Consider the following 15,014-nt stretch of genomic DNA (forward strand, 5'->3'; position numbering starts at 1 on the left):
GTGAAGTGAGTCAGAAGAGGAGGAACAGATATAGAGACTGCACTCATTTGTGGGATATAAAATTCAAATAGTAAAAGACTAATATCCAAGGCCAGGGAAAACAGGGGCCAGGAAGATGGGTCATTGGTGGAAAATTACCACGTGTGGGGGCGGAGGGGCAGAGGGTAGTTAGCATAGAGGAAAGTCCAATATGACAACAATAGTTGAAAATGGTCATTTTGGACAAGAACTGAGCGTTAAAAGTAGGTAAAGTGATATATATGATGACCTTTCAGTATTTGTATTATAAACCAAAATGTTCAAATATGAGAGAGAGAGGACTGCCATAGAGACATGTGGGAAGCTGGCCCTTTATCTGACCAAGGCCTAAGTGCCTGTGCTAGGTATGGTCATCTTGACCTATGACCCCGCGGCAGGCACAGCCTGTGCTATGTATGGTCGTCTTGACCTACGTGACCTGCAACAGGCAAAGCCAGTGTATGGTTATCTTGATGTATGGTTATCCTGAGAGAACATCTGTCATGGCTGTCAGTAATAACAAGAAGTAACTATCTCGGGTCTGGTATGTGATGCATATAAATTTTGTAAATCATATGGACATGGCCCTTTGTGTAATCACCTCGTGTCTGGTACCAGATACACATAAACCTTGTAATGCATGATAGGTGAAAACAAACCTTCCTAACCATATATGGGCACGACCTTTAGTGTAGCTGCCTCACTAATGGATATATACCCTGATTGCCCCCAATAAAGTCTGTCCCTTTTTCTCTCTGTTTCTGAACTGCATCCTGTCTCTTGTGTCTTGTGTTCATTCGGTCGGTCCTTCCCTGCACCTACGGATCCTAGGGCCACCTCTGCAGGCCGGAGAGTGGTTTTGGGGGCCCCCCGCAGAGACAGGCTGGGGTGAGGGGATATTGGAGGAGGAAAGAAACTGGGGATGTTTGGCTAGAAAATTACATCGGTGGAGGGATGGGTGTTGAGACATTGTTTGACTGAAACCCAATCATAAATGGCTTTGTAATTCTCTATCTCACAGTGATTCGATTTTTAATAAAAAGGAGGGGGTGGAAAGAAAGAGAGCAAGAGCACAGACAAAAACAATCCCAAGCAAATCCTTGAATTTGGACTGTCAGGGGGGGAGGGTATAGGGATCACATATGGTGGTGATGAGACAGCAAACAGCAGTGGAGAGATGCTGGCACTTGGAGATTGATTCAATATGACAGCTCAGTGTTCAAGGGGTGTGAAAAAGTACTCCTGAAACACATAAGATGGTGTCAGCCAGTACTACCTCCAATAAAAGTTAATAAATATGGAAGATGGTGGCAAAAAAATGGGAATTAGAAATATATAGGAAATGGAAATATCAGAGATAAGATTGTGCTTTAGGGGGGACTGGAGTGATAGTATAGCAACTAAGGTACCTTGCACCCAGCCAACCCAGGTTCGATCACTGACACTCTATACGGTGCTCTGAGTACTGAAACAGGCATAATCCCTGAGCATCGCTAGGTGTGGCCCCCAAACAAAAAAAAATTGTCTTCTAGAGCTTGCAGAAAGACATACAGTCCTACTGACCTTCGTTTCAACCCAGTAAGATTCAATTCAACCTTGTGACCTCCAATGCCATAAGGATAATGAAGGTTTTTGCTTTAATAAAAATGACCATTTGTTACCTTAGAAATGTGATACTAACACAATCAATGACACCACTGGTGACTGAAGAAAGACATCAAATGGCATTACTTCACTTAATTAGTATCTTGCACAAAACAAATATTTCCTGTCAAAGGTACTTTTATTGCTAATATGTTAAACATCTTGTTATTATCTTAATATTTATTATAGCATTAATATTATATTAATACTTCAGCTTAAAATATCATTTTGTAATAATAGCTACTTTTCAGTCTTATAAGCAAATATCAAATTAAACACTGTTATCAATTATCTCATCTATATTACAACCATATAAAGTTTTTATTTTGTATCTTCCTTTCATAAATGTAGTAACTAGGTTTTCAAACTTTCCCCAAGATCACAGAGAAAAGGAACAAGTTAGACATGTGCTACTATGTATCTGCCACCAAAAGTCAGGTTTTTAACCAGCTTGTTCTATTATCAGATTGTTTGCGACATTTAACATTTTACTTTAATACAGAGCTAAGCAATAAGGTCAGAGATAAACTAATTAAAAGTCATTAGTGAGTCTAACTGGGAATAAACCTAAAAACAAATGTAATTCAAATGTCAAAGACTAGAAAATATGTTTTAATATTTGATTAAGTTGTATTTTCCCACAGTATGTTTACTTTGTCTAATTTCATTACAGTGAGTCTGAACATGAGTTATTTTTCTGATCCTTTTCTAATTTAAAAGTGTAAAGAATCATGAGCAGTATTTTTTTGATTATGTAATAATGCAGCAATCAAATCATGTACATATTAAGTATGAAAAAGACAGCAGTCAAAGGAAAAAGGCAGCTCAGATAGAGAAGGGAGCGCCAAATAAAGGTGTTGGGAGGATCCTCCCAGGATGGGAGAAACATGCTGAAAGTAGACTATGGACCAAACATGATTGTCACTTATTGCCTCTTTTGCAAACCACAGGACCCAAAAGGAGAGAGAGAACAAAAGGGAATGCCCTGCCACAGAGGCAGGGTGGGATGGGGGGATGGGGGGGAGGGGAGGGATGCTGGGACCCATGGTGGTGGAGGATGAGCACTGGTGGAGGGATGGGTACACGATCATTGTATAACTGAAACACAAACACAAAAATTTGTAAGTCTACAACTGTACCTCATGGTGTTTCACTAATAAAAATTTTAAAAAAAATAAACAAAGAACAAGAAAAGGAAAAATAAATAAATAAATAAATAAATAAAACAAAAAAAAGACAGCAGTCAAACGGCATGGCATAATTTGAGGCTGTTTTCAGTAGCGAAATAAGACATGCTTTGGAAATGTAATCAGTTTTCCATGATAACTTCTGGGTCCCTCTCATTAGTAACATGGGAAACACAAACACAGAAACTCTTACCTGTAGCGACATGCCGCCCCATTCCAAATATGGAATAAATGATAGCCGGGAACAGAGAACCATATAAACCAAACACCGGGTGCACAGCCGAGAGAATAGCGAAGGACAATCCTGTGAAAAAAACCGAGAAATAAGGACCATTTGACAAGATATTGCTCACTGCAGACTGTAATGGTACAGATACAAAGAAATTTGAAGTAGGTGGTGACAAGACAATCTAAATTAGCTGACCAGGAAGCAATTTTTGCTCAGACTATAAAGCCTAGGAATCTAGTTTTAATATCAATGCTTTATTGATTAAATTTCACTATTTTAAAATTAAGTTTATTTTGAGATAAACTCAAGTTATATATAAGATTTTTTCAAGGCATACAAGACATATTTGCTAAAAGTAAAAATAATGACAGGTCTAGGGTTAGAGAGATTGTACAGTGAGTAATGAGCACGCTTGGCATGTGATGGCCAAGTTAGGTTCTCAGCAGCATACTTTGGTCCCCAGAGTAGAGCCAGGAGTGCGGTCCTTGGCACATAGGCTGAAGTAAGCCCTGAGCACTGTTGGTATGGCTCCAAAACCAAATAATGATAAAAACAAATTACAGTTCCACCAGTGGTCAGTCCCATCTTTACTTTTAAAACCTGTGCTGCACAACTGGTGACATCAAGTGATTACAGAAGGGGTAAGGACAGAGGCTGCTGCCAAATTCCACACAAGGCATACAAAGTGAGAGGCAGCAATTTAGTGGCTGGACATGGTGCTGTAAGGGACAGTTCTTAAAAGGAGGGTAGCACCTTTTGGAATTGACAGTATAAGCGACTTGGCAAAAAGTGTGTGCACTACATCGGCCATAGGGAAAGCAAGAAAGATGCTTATCGCTTTCATTTTCAGGATGACTTACCGATAAAAATGAGAGGTGGAAATACTGTACAGCAGGAAGGTGTTTATCTGCACACAGCACATCCTTGATTTATCCCTGGGACCAAGAGGGCCCCGTATTGTCCCCTGAACCCACCAGAAGTGATCCCTGAGCCCAGAGTCAGTAGTAAGACCTGAGCACAACCAGGTCTAATCTAGATACTAGATACCAAAAATTGAAGGAAAAAAAGACCCACGTTATAGATCTCAGACCTGCTAAATCATATTGAAAGGATGATGAAGATCGTGCAACATACTTTACAAAACCACATGAATACAAAATTCTGATAAATGTGACAACAGGAAGAAAAACAGGACAGAGTTCTTCAGAGGTAGAGTAATTCGGTTACTAAACACAAAGTTAGAGGCAGTCAGAGATATTGTGAGATATTTGTATGTTTGTATTTTTTACAATACTCCTCCATTCCCTAAATTATAAATAAAAAGTACAAAAATCGGTCAAAAACTAAATTCTTTGGACCTCATGTCTATGAGATTGAAAATGAGAATAATCACATAACAAATATTCCAAATATTTCAACGATCTTTATGCCTACAAATGCAAAATTATAATTCAGTGAATTCTACAAGAACCAGTTCAAAGGCAAGACACCTTGTAAATACTTCCTTTACCTCGCGTTACACTGAGACTGATCTTTCATGCCAAGCAATAGTGTCAGGGAGAATCGAAGTCTCTGTTGATGCTGCAATGAACAACAGTTGAAATAAAGGAACAACTGACTCACTCGAATGTGTTTTAAAACTTCAAGTGCTTCAAGTGCTCTTATTTATGGAGTTGTAAAACTCCACAGATAAGAACTAAAGGACTCATGTCTCTCACCATGTATCTCCAAACAAGAGAGGGACCTACCTAGATAAAGTTTTCTTTTTAAGATTTTTTACTCTGGATCATAATATAAGTCACATGTGTATTCTCAGTTATACCCATTCTCATCAGATCAAAATATATTAAATCCTCTCCCAAAAATGGTAAAAATGTTGACTACAGTCACTAACAATTTGTCAAAATATCTAAACGCTCCTCCTCATTGAATGAAAAGAATACTCAATCAACAAGTTCATAAAGGTAAAAAAAAAGGTAAAGGCCCTCCCGTTGATCGTCGATTTGCTCGAGCGGGCCCAGTAACGTCTCCATTGGAGACTTTGTTGTTACTGTGTCTGGCATATCGAATACTCTCGGTAGCTTGCCGGGCTCTCCGAGAGGGGCGGAGGAATCGAACTGGGGTCGGCCATGTTGGCCGCTTGTAAGGCGAACGCCCTACCGCTGTGCTATCGCTCCAGTAACAAGTTCACTCTGTGCTATCGCTCCAGTAACAAGTTCATAGTTACTGCTATACTGTTTTATTTTACCTAGAATGGGATCTCCCAAGCAGTGCTCAGGGTAGGGCTGACTCGCAGCTATTACCAACCCTCTGGGTCAGCCTGCTTGATGTGGGCCCACACAGTGCTTCTGGTGTTCAGTGGTTCGGGGCCTAGAGATGCTGAGGGAGTGACGAGAATCAAACTCAGAGTCTTTTACAAGTGAAAAGCCGATTGAACTGATGAGAATGGGTATATCTAATAAGAGATAAGTGTCTCTTATCTATGAGTCATCTCCATGGTCAGTTCAAGAGACTCCAAAGTAATGACCAGAGACTGGGGAACCACCTCTGTGATATTTCACCAGGCTGTGTCACCTGCGAGTTCAATGCTAGTCTGCAAGAATTCTACTACTTTAGAGGAAATACTACTGCAAAAACAGCCATTTATAATGTTTAGTCAACTTAGAAAAGAGCAAAGACAACACAACATACTAAAGCATCAAGGAATAAATATAAAATGAGTCATTAGTCAAATGTTGCTCAGGGGCACTGGGAATGAATGAGAGAAAAAGAGTGAAAGGATGAAGGAATGAAGGAAAGAAGGAGGTAGGGGGCTGTGGGGATAATCCAGGGGGTAGGGTGCCTGCCTTGCATGGGACCAACCCAAGTTCAAGCCCCAGCACTCCATATGGTCCCATCAGTAGAAAGCCCTGAGCACTGCCAGTTGCAACCCCTCCCCTATAAACAAAAAGAGAGGAGATAAAGGAGAGAGGAGAAAGAGAGAGAAGAGAGGGGAGAGAGAATAGTGAGAGGAGAAAGAGAAAGACAGAGAAATGTAGGAGAGGGATGCATGGGAAAAACTCAAACTTTGAAATATTTGTATTTTCACTCTTTTTTTTAAATACAATACGATTTTATTGTATGTTTCCTATGTACATCACTGAAAATGAACACATATGTACCACATTAAAATCACCACCGCAAGTCCAACTCTATCTCTCACCATACATTTGTCTCCTCTGTCTTTATCCAGTCTGTGGTAAAATATATTGCAACAAAAAAAGCAGGAAATATAATCCCACATTAATACAATCAGTAATTTTAGGGCTTGTGAATAACAATCAAACTTTTAGAGACCACGAGTATAGTGTAGAAAATCTGCCCCTGGCATCATTTCCAGGCTTCAGTGACACTGTATTATCTGACGCAGGCCAGACCACTGGCCAGGCAGTACCATCACAATGGGCAGGTGGGCTTCTGTCTGTATCATCTCCTATGATTGCTTTACTGCCATCACTAGAAAGTGACTCAAACACTGCTCCTGAGAGAGAACTACTTTATCACCGAAATGCAATGTTTTGTATTTTAAGATTTAGACTTCTATCAGAACATTTTCATCTGGGTTTATAGTATAGCAAATTATTCAGAACTTTAAATATAACTATAAAAAATAGCATCTAGAAATTAAATAATATCGTTGATACTGAGAATTAATGTTAAAATTGCACATATATCATTCTGATGCTTTCAAATTTTCCTGTTTGCTGAATTAATTTTTTTATGTAGCACTGTAGCACTGTCTTTCTGTTGTTCATTGATTTGTTCGAGCGGGCCCAGTAACGTCTCCATTGTGAGACTTGTTGTTGCTGTGTTTGGCATATAGAATACGTCATGGGTCGCTTGCCACAGAAAAAGAGTCAAAAACACTGTTTTTATTTGCATCGGGGGAAATATGAGAACAGCAATATTTTATAGATTGGTCCTTTGGATGTGAGCTTCAAATACTACCCAGAAAACTACAGATACCACAACTCAATGGAATAATTTCACTTCCCTCAGGAGGATAATCCTTTTCACAAAGCATTTGTGTTTTATCATGAGTTGAACTATGTCGCTCAAACATTCAAAAGTTCTTGACGTTTAATGCTTCAAAACATGATCTTATTTGGGAAAAGAAACATTGCAGACACAATTAGTGAACAGGTGAATGGAGTGGACTCCTAGTCCATTATAACTGATATCCTTATAAACCAATGCCATGTGAAGAGATAGACAAACATACAAGAAAAACACCATGTGAAGATGAAGAAGATCAAGGGTAACACTTCGACATGCTAAGGAACACCAAAGATTCCCAACAGAGTCCCAGAAGTCAGGGGACGAACATGGCAGATTCTCCCTCACAACCCAAAGAAGCAGCAAGTCTGCAGATATATTGATTTTAGTCTTCTAACATTTATGGAAAGAGCATTTCTACTATTTAATTCTCCCAGTTTGTAGTTTCTCATAATGGCAACCTGAGCTAGAATGCAGAAGACAGGTTTTGGAGAGACAGAAATCAGGGAACAGTTATACTGCACATTCTAAACAGAATCAAAACACGTACCCTTTATAAATAGTAAATACATTATAATCTTGTAACATAGCTCATACTCTAAATTTGTATAACTAGAATATTGTATCCTGAGTCATCAAAAATAGCATCTAAGCAATTTAGTTCCTAAATAATAAGTGTCTACAGATAAGTTACTGAATGTAAAAGATGGTACTTTGAAAACTGCTTAATCGAAATTCATGCAAAAAGTTAAAAGGACCAATCAATCTCTGTAACATGTGGTACCACCACTAGAAATTGTGTTTGCTAGAGTCTCAAGGCACATTATTCTAATGTATTCAGTGTCTGAAACTAAGAAAATGGGTCCTATTGAATACTAAGCAATGTGAGGAAAGGTAAATCAATTACTTTTCTCACTGGAGTCAGTCTTTGAAACCATCGCGTTCCATAAATTATAGTTTCCCCAGTCATCCAGCCTTTATGATACCACTAAAATGGTGCTAGATTATTCTTGATTCTTTGCAAATTAGAAAAAGGTACATGCTGCTTATAAGCTAATCCATTTTTATGCGACTAAGAACTGGGTACTGCCACTTAGAAAATCATTGATATTATTTTTGCTAATTTTTGAAAACCTAAAAGACATTTAGTTTGGTTAATTTTCAAAATAGTTTTCAAAATCATGTTTAAGTACTAAACTCAATCTGTTCCAAGTTGCCAAACAAAAAAACAAACAAGGCTCCTCCAATCTAAGTGTTGGGGTAACAGAAAAATCGCTGCATTTGAAAATTGTTATAGAGAAACTTTCGTATTTGAAAGATACTTGTTCTAAGACATTTGATTCAAAGAAGTTATACCATTTGACAGAGCATTATACAAATAAGAACCCCTTAGTATAAAAGCTGAATTATTTTTTACAAATGTCTGGAAGTCATAAATTGAGGTAGCTAAGTGATGTCTTTCTTGCACCAGAGCTATTTCTGTACGTACTGCAGAATTTTTTCTGGGCAAAGAAATACTAAGGACATAAGAACTTCAAGGAACGAAGTACTAATTATTCCATGAAAAAAAAAGGAGCTTGGAATTTGGAGAAAATACTAACAGTAATACCCAAAGAAAGGAAATGAAATATTCAATCCTTTGCTAGTCTAATCACCGATTCTAATCTCTTATGAGTAGCTTTTTGAATGAAAATGAAAGGGCAGCTTGTGTGAACAAAGAAAATGGGAAGCAAGGTGAACTTGAGACACTTCTAGGTTAACAGTTGAAAAGCTGGGTTAGCTACCTAATGAAACAGAAAAGTACTAAACAATAATTCCTTCCTTTTCCCTCTCTATTTTTTTTCCCTCCATATCCCTTCTGTTGCCCTTCTGACAATCTCTCTTTTTTCATCTTTTTTCTTTGTTGGCTTGAGGGCCCAGCAGTGCTCAGAGCTTACTCCTGGCTCTGTGCTCAAGGATCACACTTGCTGTTTCTCAGGGAACCCTATGTGGTACAGGGGATCAAAGTCAAGTCAATTCCATGCAAGACAAGCACTGCACTCCAGACCACTTTCTCTATTTCTTCCCGGTTTTTTTTGTTGTTTTTGTTTTTGTTTTTGTTTGGTTCACACCAGCTCCACTCAGTGGTGACTCTTGGCTCTGTACTCAGGAATTACTCCTGGCAGTGCTTGAGAAACCATATGGGGTGCTGGGGATTGAACCCAGGTCAGCCGCATGCAAGGCAAACGCCCAACCTGCTGGACTATCACTCTGGATCCATTTTCTCTATTTTTAAACTGATCTCATATTATCTGTTTCAAAAGAGCTGGTAGAAATCTCTGTAAGAGATAACAGATATTTCCTCAGCTACAAGTTGAGAGACTGGAAAAATTAAAACATTTGAGTCACTTCAAATCATCTATCACTTGCACATTTCATTTTCTCTTCCAAAACATTTGTCTCAGGAATAAAGGCTAAATCAGTACACCTATGATATAACCAATGAGAAGTAGCCTAAATAAGTAAGGCATATACACACAAAGTCAGGGCTCTTCAGCAGAGGAAATTCAGGCTCACCAGCTCATCAACAGGTACTGAGTCACAAAGAGCTCTTATCTATAGTTCCTCAAGAAAAACAAAGCTGAGACATACATTCACTCACACAGGCTTCCTCTTGGGAGTAACTTCAAGGCCTTGAAAACTCCATACTAGTTACTGCAGAATTCTGAGTACCGCCATAAACATTCGCTCTCCATTCTAAAAAAGTGTATCACTTCCAGAGATCAAACAGTGAGCAAGTGTTGCAGTTTGATCAAAACTGCAGACTAACTAAATTTTTCCTAATTTCTAATTAAATTTCACTGATTAGAAGATAACAACGATAAAACTTTAAGACCTCAGCATATCTGTTTCTTCTTTGCTCCTGAACTTTCTTCTCTACCACAGGGAATTTTGGCCACATACCTAGCCTCATTCAATAGATTATTAGCACTGCAATAAAACATTGCAAAAAAACCTTATTTTAGCCAGTCAACTCTATTGTTCCTTCTTCTGGTAGTGATACTCTAATTTCCTTCAGGAAGTCACTCCTTCCTCCTGAAGTGGGCTGAGAATAAGGCAGATGAGCAACACCCTGAACAATCGGTAAGTATGGACCTAAATTCAGGCTCACCTGTTCAATTAGAGATTTGTATTCAAAAGAGGAATATATATATATGGGTATATATATATATATTCGAAAGAGGGATATATATATATATATATATATATATATATATATATATATATATATATCCCTCTTTCTCTCTGGAGAAGCTGACATCTCTCTTTTTCTGTCTCTGTCTCTGTCTCTCTTTTTCTCCCTCCGTCTCTCTCTGGAGAAACTAACATCTCTCTCTCTCTTTTTCTCTCTCTCTTTCCTCCCCCTCTTACTCAAAACTTGCAAATAAAACCTGCTTTTACTTCCAAAAACATAAATAAATACAACAGACAGAATTAGAACCAGATCCATTCATCTGGAGACACGGTACTAGACACAACAAAAAAGCTACAGACCTATCTTTTGAATGATACCAAAGAAAAAATTCAACTTGATTTCTGGGACTTTCACATACTTAAACATTTTTATTACTACTTTTTTCATTTTTTGTTTTTGGGGGTCTGAGGACACACCCAGAAGTGCTCAGGGCTTCCTTTTGGCTCTGTGCTCAGGAAACATTCCCAATGGGGATCCAGGGACAACATTGTGTGCTGGGGATAAAACCAGGTCAGCAGCATACAAGGCCAATGCCTGCATGCTGTGCTTGCTCTCTGGTTCTAGTCTTTGACATTTTTCAATTATGTATTTTGGGTTGTCGTACACAGGGTTAAAGTTTTGTTGTCAAAATTTAAACAAGAGATCATGAAAAGTTGAGCGTTTTATATTATTATTGGCTTTAAGAAAAGTTAAATGAGCACATAAACAAATTCTGATTTTTCTGACTCCTAAATCTCAGACATTTTGCATGGTTTTATTACAAAAAAAAAAAGATAAAATTACCTGAGAGTACTCATATGTGAAAATATTTATTTAGAATAAAAAATCATACCAAATTTTCAATTTTTAAATGTTGACCAACTCCAAGATCAAATATCCAGGAAAAAAGTAATATTTACATTAATTCGCTGTCCAACATAATCCTCCTAATATTTTCCCCTCTAAAGTTTAGATTGTTATTCTTTGAACACTTCTCCCTATGACAAGGATTCCTGACATGTTTTCCGTAGACAGAATAGGAAGATAACTTTGGCTACTCTCTTGCATACGAGACATCCCTAATGCCTCATCTCAGGTGTTGTTGGCCTCGCCTGTCTCCTGCAGCCCTGCGGGGGCTGTCTGACCTCAGGCAGGGTCCTCCAACAGCTCTGGTTTCTCACGGCCTAGAATTTCCCTGCTGACCCTAGTCCAGAGATTCTGCTACTGCCCAGAGGGACACCCCAGGGATGAGCCATAGACCAATGGGCATGTGAGTTAGTGAAAAGCTTAAGGCTTTCCTTCTCTGAGGTCAGGAGGCTGAGCTAGCTGATTCCTTGGTGGGGGGCTCAGTCACAACAATAGTGCCATCAGCAACAGTTAGGGGGTAGGAGCTCCACAACAGGCATCTTCTCACTTCCGCTTCCAGGTCACTCAATCCTGACCTTAGATCTTCGTTAAGGGCGCAGTAGAATATAAGACTCAGTGTCTAATTTCTGTAGACTCAGACTAATCACACTATTTAAGCTGACTATCTTTTTCTTTTCTTTCTGTTTCTTTTTTACGTTTTTCTGTTCTTTTTTCTCTCTTTTCATTATACCCAGCAGTGCTCAGGGGCTACTCTCAGTTCTATATTCCACAGACCAGAGCACCGAGTGCTAAGGATCAAACTCTGCCTCTCTGCAAGCAAAGCGTGTGCTTGGCCCTTCAGCAATCCATATGACCCTGGTTTTCTTTTTAAATATTGAGAGATTGACAGTTTTTATTTTACCTTACAAAACAGCGAGTTAATAATACCATGTGAAATTGAAACTATCAAATAGAAGAAAGCCTCTATTTAAGATTTTAAATAATTTGGGGGCATTTTAAGTTTACTTGTGTAAAACTTTAATATTTAAAAATGAAGGAGAGTAACAGTTTCTTGGAAATGTCCTTCGTATGACACCACACCGTGAGTCCTATCTGGCCTCTATTAGTATCAGTCTTTTGCAGCAATATCCTCTTGCAGTCCGCCAAGATGCTTCAGTCCCTTCAATATCCCAAAACCAAGGAGGATAATCAAATAATAATGCTTAGAAGAAATTAGAAAAGACATTTTTTATCTTTCTAGTTCAGGCCTTTGTATTTTAAAAGGTAAAAATGAAAGGGAGAAGGGAGGAAAGAAAGGGGAGAAAGAAAGGGGGAAGGAAGGGAGGGAGGGAGAGAGAGAGAGAAGAGAAAGAAAAAAAAGGAGAAAAGGGAAGGAACAAAGAAGGGAGGGAGGGAGGGAGGAAGGAAGGAAGGAAGGAAGGAAGGAAGGAAGGAAGGAGGGAGGGAGGGAGGGAGGGAGGGAGGGAGGAAGAGGGAGGGAAGGAGGGAGGGAGGGAGGGAGGGAGGGAGGGAGGGAGGGAGGGAGGGAGGAAGAGGGAGGGAGGGAATGAAGGAAGGGAGGGAGGGAGGGAGGGAGGGAGGGAGGAAAGAAGGAAGGAAGGGAGGGAGGGAGGGAGGGAGGGAGGGAGGGAGGGAGGGAGGGAGGAAAGAAGGAAGGAGGGAGGGAGGGAGGGAGAGAGGGAGGGAGGGAGGAAGGGAAGGAAAGAGGAAAGAAGGAGAGAGGGAGGTAGGGAAGGAAGGAGGAAAGAAGAAGGGAGGGAGGGAGGGAGGGAGGGAAGGAAGGAAGGGCGGGAGGAAGGAAGGAAGGAAGGAAGGAAGGAAGGAAGGAAGGAAGGAAGGAAGGAAGGAAGGAAGGAAGGAAGGAGGGAGGGAGGGAGGGAGGGAGGGAGGGAAGGAAGGAGGAAAGAAGGAGGGAGGGAGGGAGGGAGGGAAGGAAGGAAGGAAGGAAGGAAGGAAGGAAGGAAGGAAGGAAGGAAGGAAGGAAGGAAGGATTCTTAAGTGTAATATTTCAAACTTCGGGGCAGAAGTGGGGGTGGGAGTGGCAGGTAAAACATGCCTTGGTCTCTGTGGCTGAATCACAAAATGAGCATCAGATCGTAATCATGTGAGCTGATAGTACTTTTCACGGAACAGAAAGATAGTATGGATGGTAGGGCACCAGCCCCGCACATGGCATCCCAGCTTCTAGTCCTGGCACCATGTTTGGTATCCCAAAAGCTGCCAGAAGTGATTCTTGAGCACAAAGCCTGGAGAAAGCCCTGTGTAGCCCAAAATGCCAAAAGAAATTTTCCAGCTGGTGACGGTTTAACACAATGACTCCAGTGTGTACCACAAGTGGCTCATAACTGAATTTGATTTAATTAGCACACACTATAGCACAGCATCACGGCATTCAATCCTTTCCAAAACAGGGGGGGGGGGGCGCACAGTCCTCAGGCTCTGAAAGGGCTAACTTCTTATGTTAAGGTAAGCTAGCTTCTTCCAGAGAAGATTCAGTCATTTGCCACAAACCCACAAGGACATTAGGTACTAGCAGCCGAGGACAGGCCCACGCTCTGACCCAAACCTGAGGAGCACGTATCCGGCAGCCCAGCGTGGATGTTGCTGGAGTTTGGTGCTGCCTCCAACAAGATGGAGCCCAGGAGAAGACCAGGCATGGTCTGCCCAGCCTGTATGAAGGAGACAGACTTGCCCTGTGCCTTGAGTCTTTCTCCAGCAATACCCCCAAATAGTTTACACACGATAGACGAATGGGGATGATCAAACCCGCAATGTACAATGCCATTAAAATGTCATTTGAAGGCCTGGAGTGACAGTACAGCGGGGAGGGGGTCTGTCTGCCTTGCACACAGCTGACCTGGGTTCCCCAGTACCGCATTAGGTCCCGTGAGCCCCACCAGGAGTGACCCCTGAGTGCAGAGCCCTGCGCACTACCACATGTGGTACCCTGAAAGAAAAACGTTATTCTGCAGGTCATGAGGAAGCAGTCCAGTTATGGGCTGGAGTGTATGCCTCAGACGCAGGTGGCTCACTCCCCTCATCCCCCAACTTATGCACCACCATGAGTGACACGCAAGCTCTGAACAGATAACAGCCCCTGAGAACAACGGGTGTTGCCCCCGAACTAAATAATTAAGTCCAACAAAATGCCATTTTCATCAATCTTCAATAAATAAGTCCAACAAAATGCCATTTTCTTCAATCTTCACACAAATGCTGACACCCAAATAAAGAAATGATAAGCCCCAATCTTCCCACTCGCTTCTGAATTTATTCATTCTCATTTCTGTTTCCATTTGAGCTTAATAAAGAGGAAGGAAAGTGAGGGTGAGACAAAATACCTTCACATTGATGCTGAGAGGACCTGTGATGTCTTTTAGCAACTGGTATGAGTAAGAGTGAGAAGTATAATTCACAGCACCAGTCCTTGCCAAATTAGTAGGTGTTCTCACCATTGCGTAAAAGAAATAGAATTTCTATGACTGAATAGTCTGGAAATTTTCTTTCTTGCAGAGTGGGTATTTTGTTGAACCATCTTCTTCCATCAAGTTGCAGAGATTGTTAGAGGTAGAAAATATCTGTCTGAGTGTAAATACTTCCTGTGTGGCAGGCACTTAAGATACATCCAATAAAAATGTGAAATTCTTCAACTTTGTCTCCCAAAGAGGAATCGAAAGAGCTATGCTTGGAGTATCACGCTCCACTCAAATGAGAGAAAGAATCCGGAGTTCCGACTTCCATCTATGATCAAGAATCAGGGATGCTGTCTCATTTGTCAAGGAGTCAAAAATCAAATGGGCTGGACACGTAATGAGATTTG

The 15,014-nt window shown here is 40.4% G+C and overlaps 1 protein-coding gene across 1 annotated transcript in view; it reads right to left on the reverse strand.

The window, feature by feature from the left end:
* SLC26A7 (solute carrier family 26 member 7) overlaps positions 1–15,014 on the reverse strand; it is a 135,462-nt gene that overhangs the window by 103,984 nt on the left and 16,464 nt on the right. The window contains exon 2 of the mRNA XM_056111287.1: positions 3,043–3,153. Within this exon, the coding sequence (XP_055967262.1) occupies positions 3,043–3,153 (111 nt within the window). The remainder of the gene's footprint in view (positions 1–3,042; positions 3,154–15,014) is intronic.

The sequence above is a fragment of the Sorex fumeus genome, unplaced genomic scaffold (assembly GCF_029834395.1).
Source record: "Sorex fumeus unplaced genomic scaffold, SorFum_2.1 ptg000002l, whole genome shotgun sequence".
Classification (NCBI taxonomy): Eukaryota; Metazoa; Chordata; class Mammalia; order Eulipotyphla; family Soricidae; genus Sorex; species Sorex fumeus.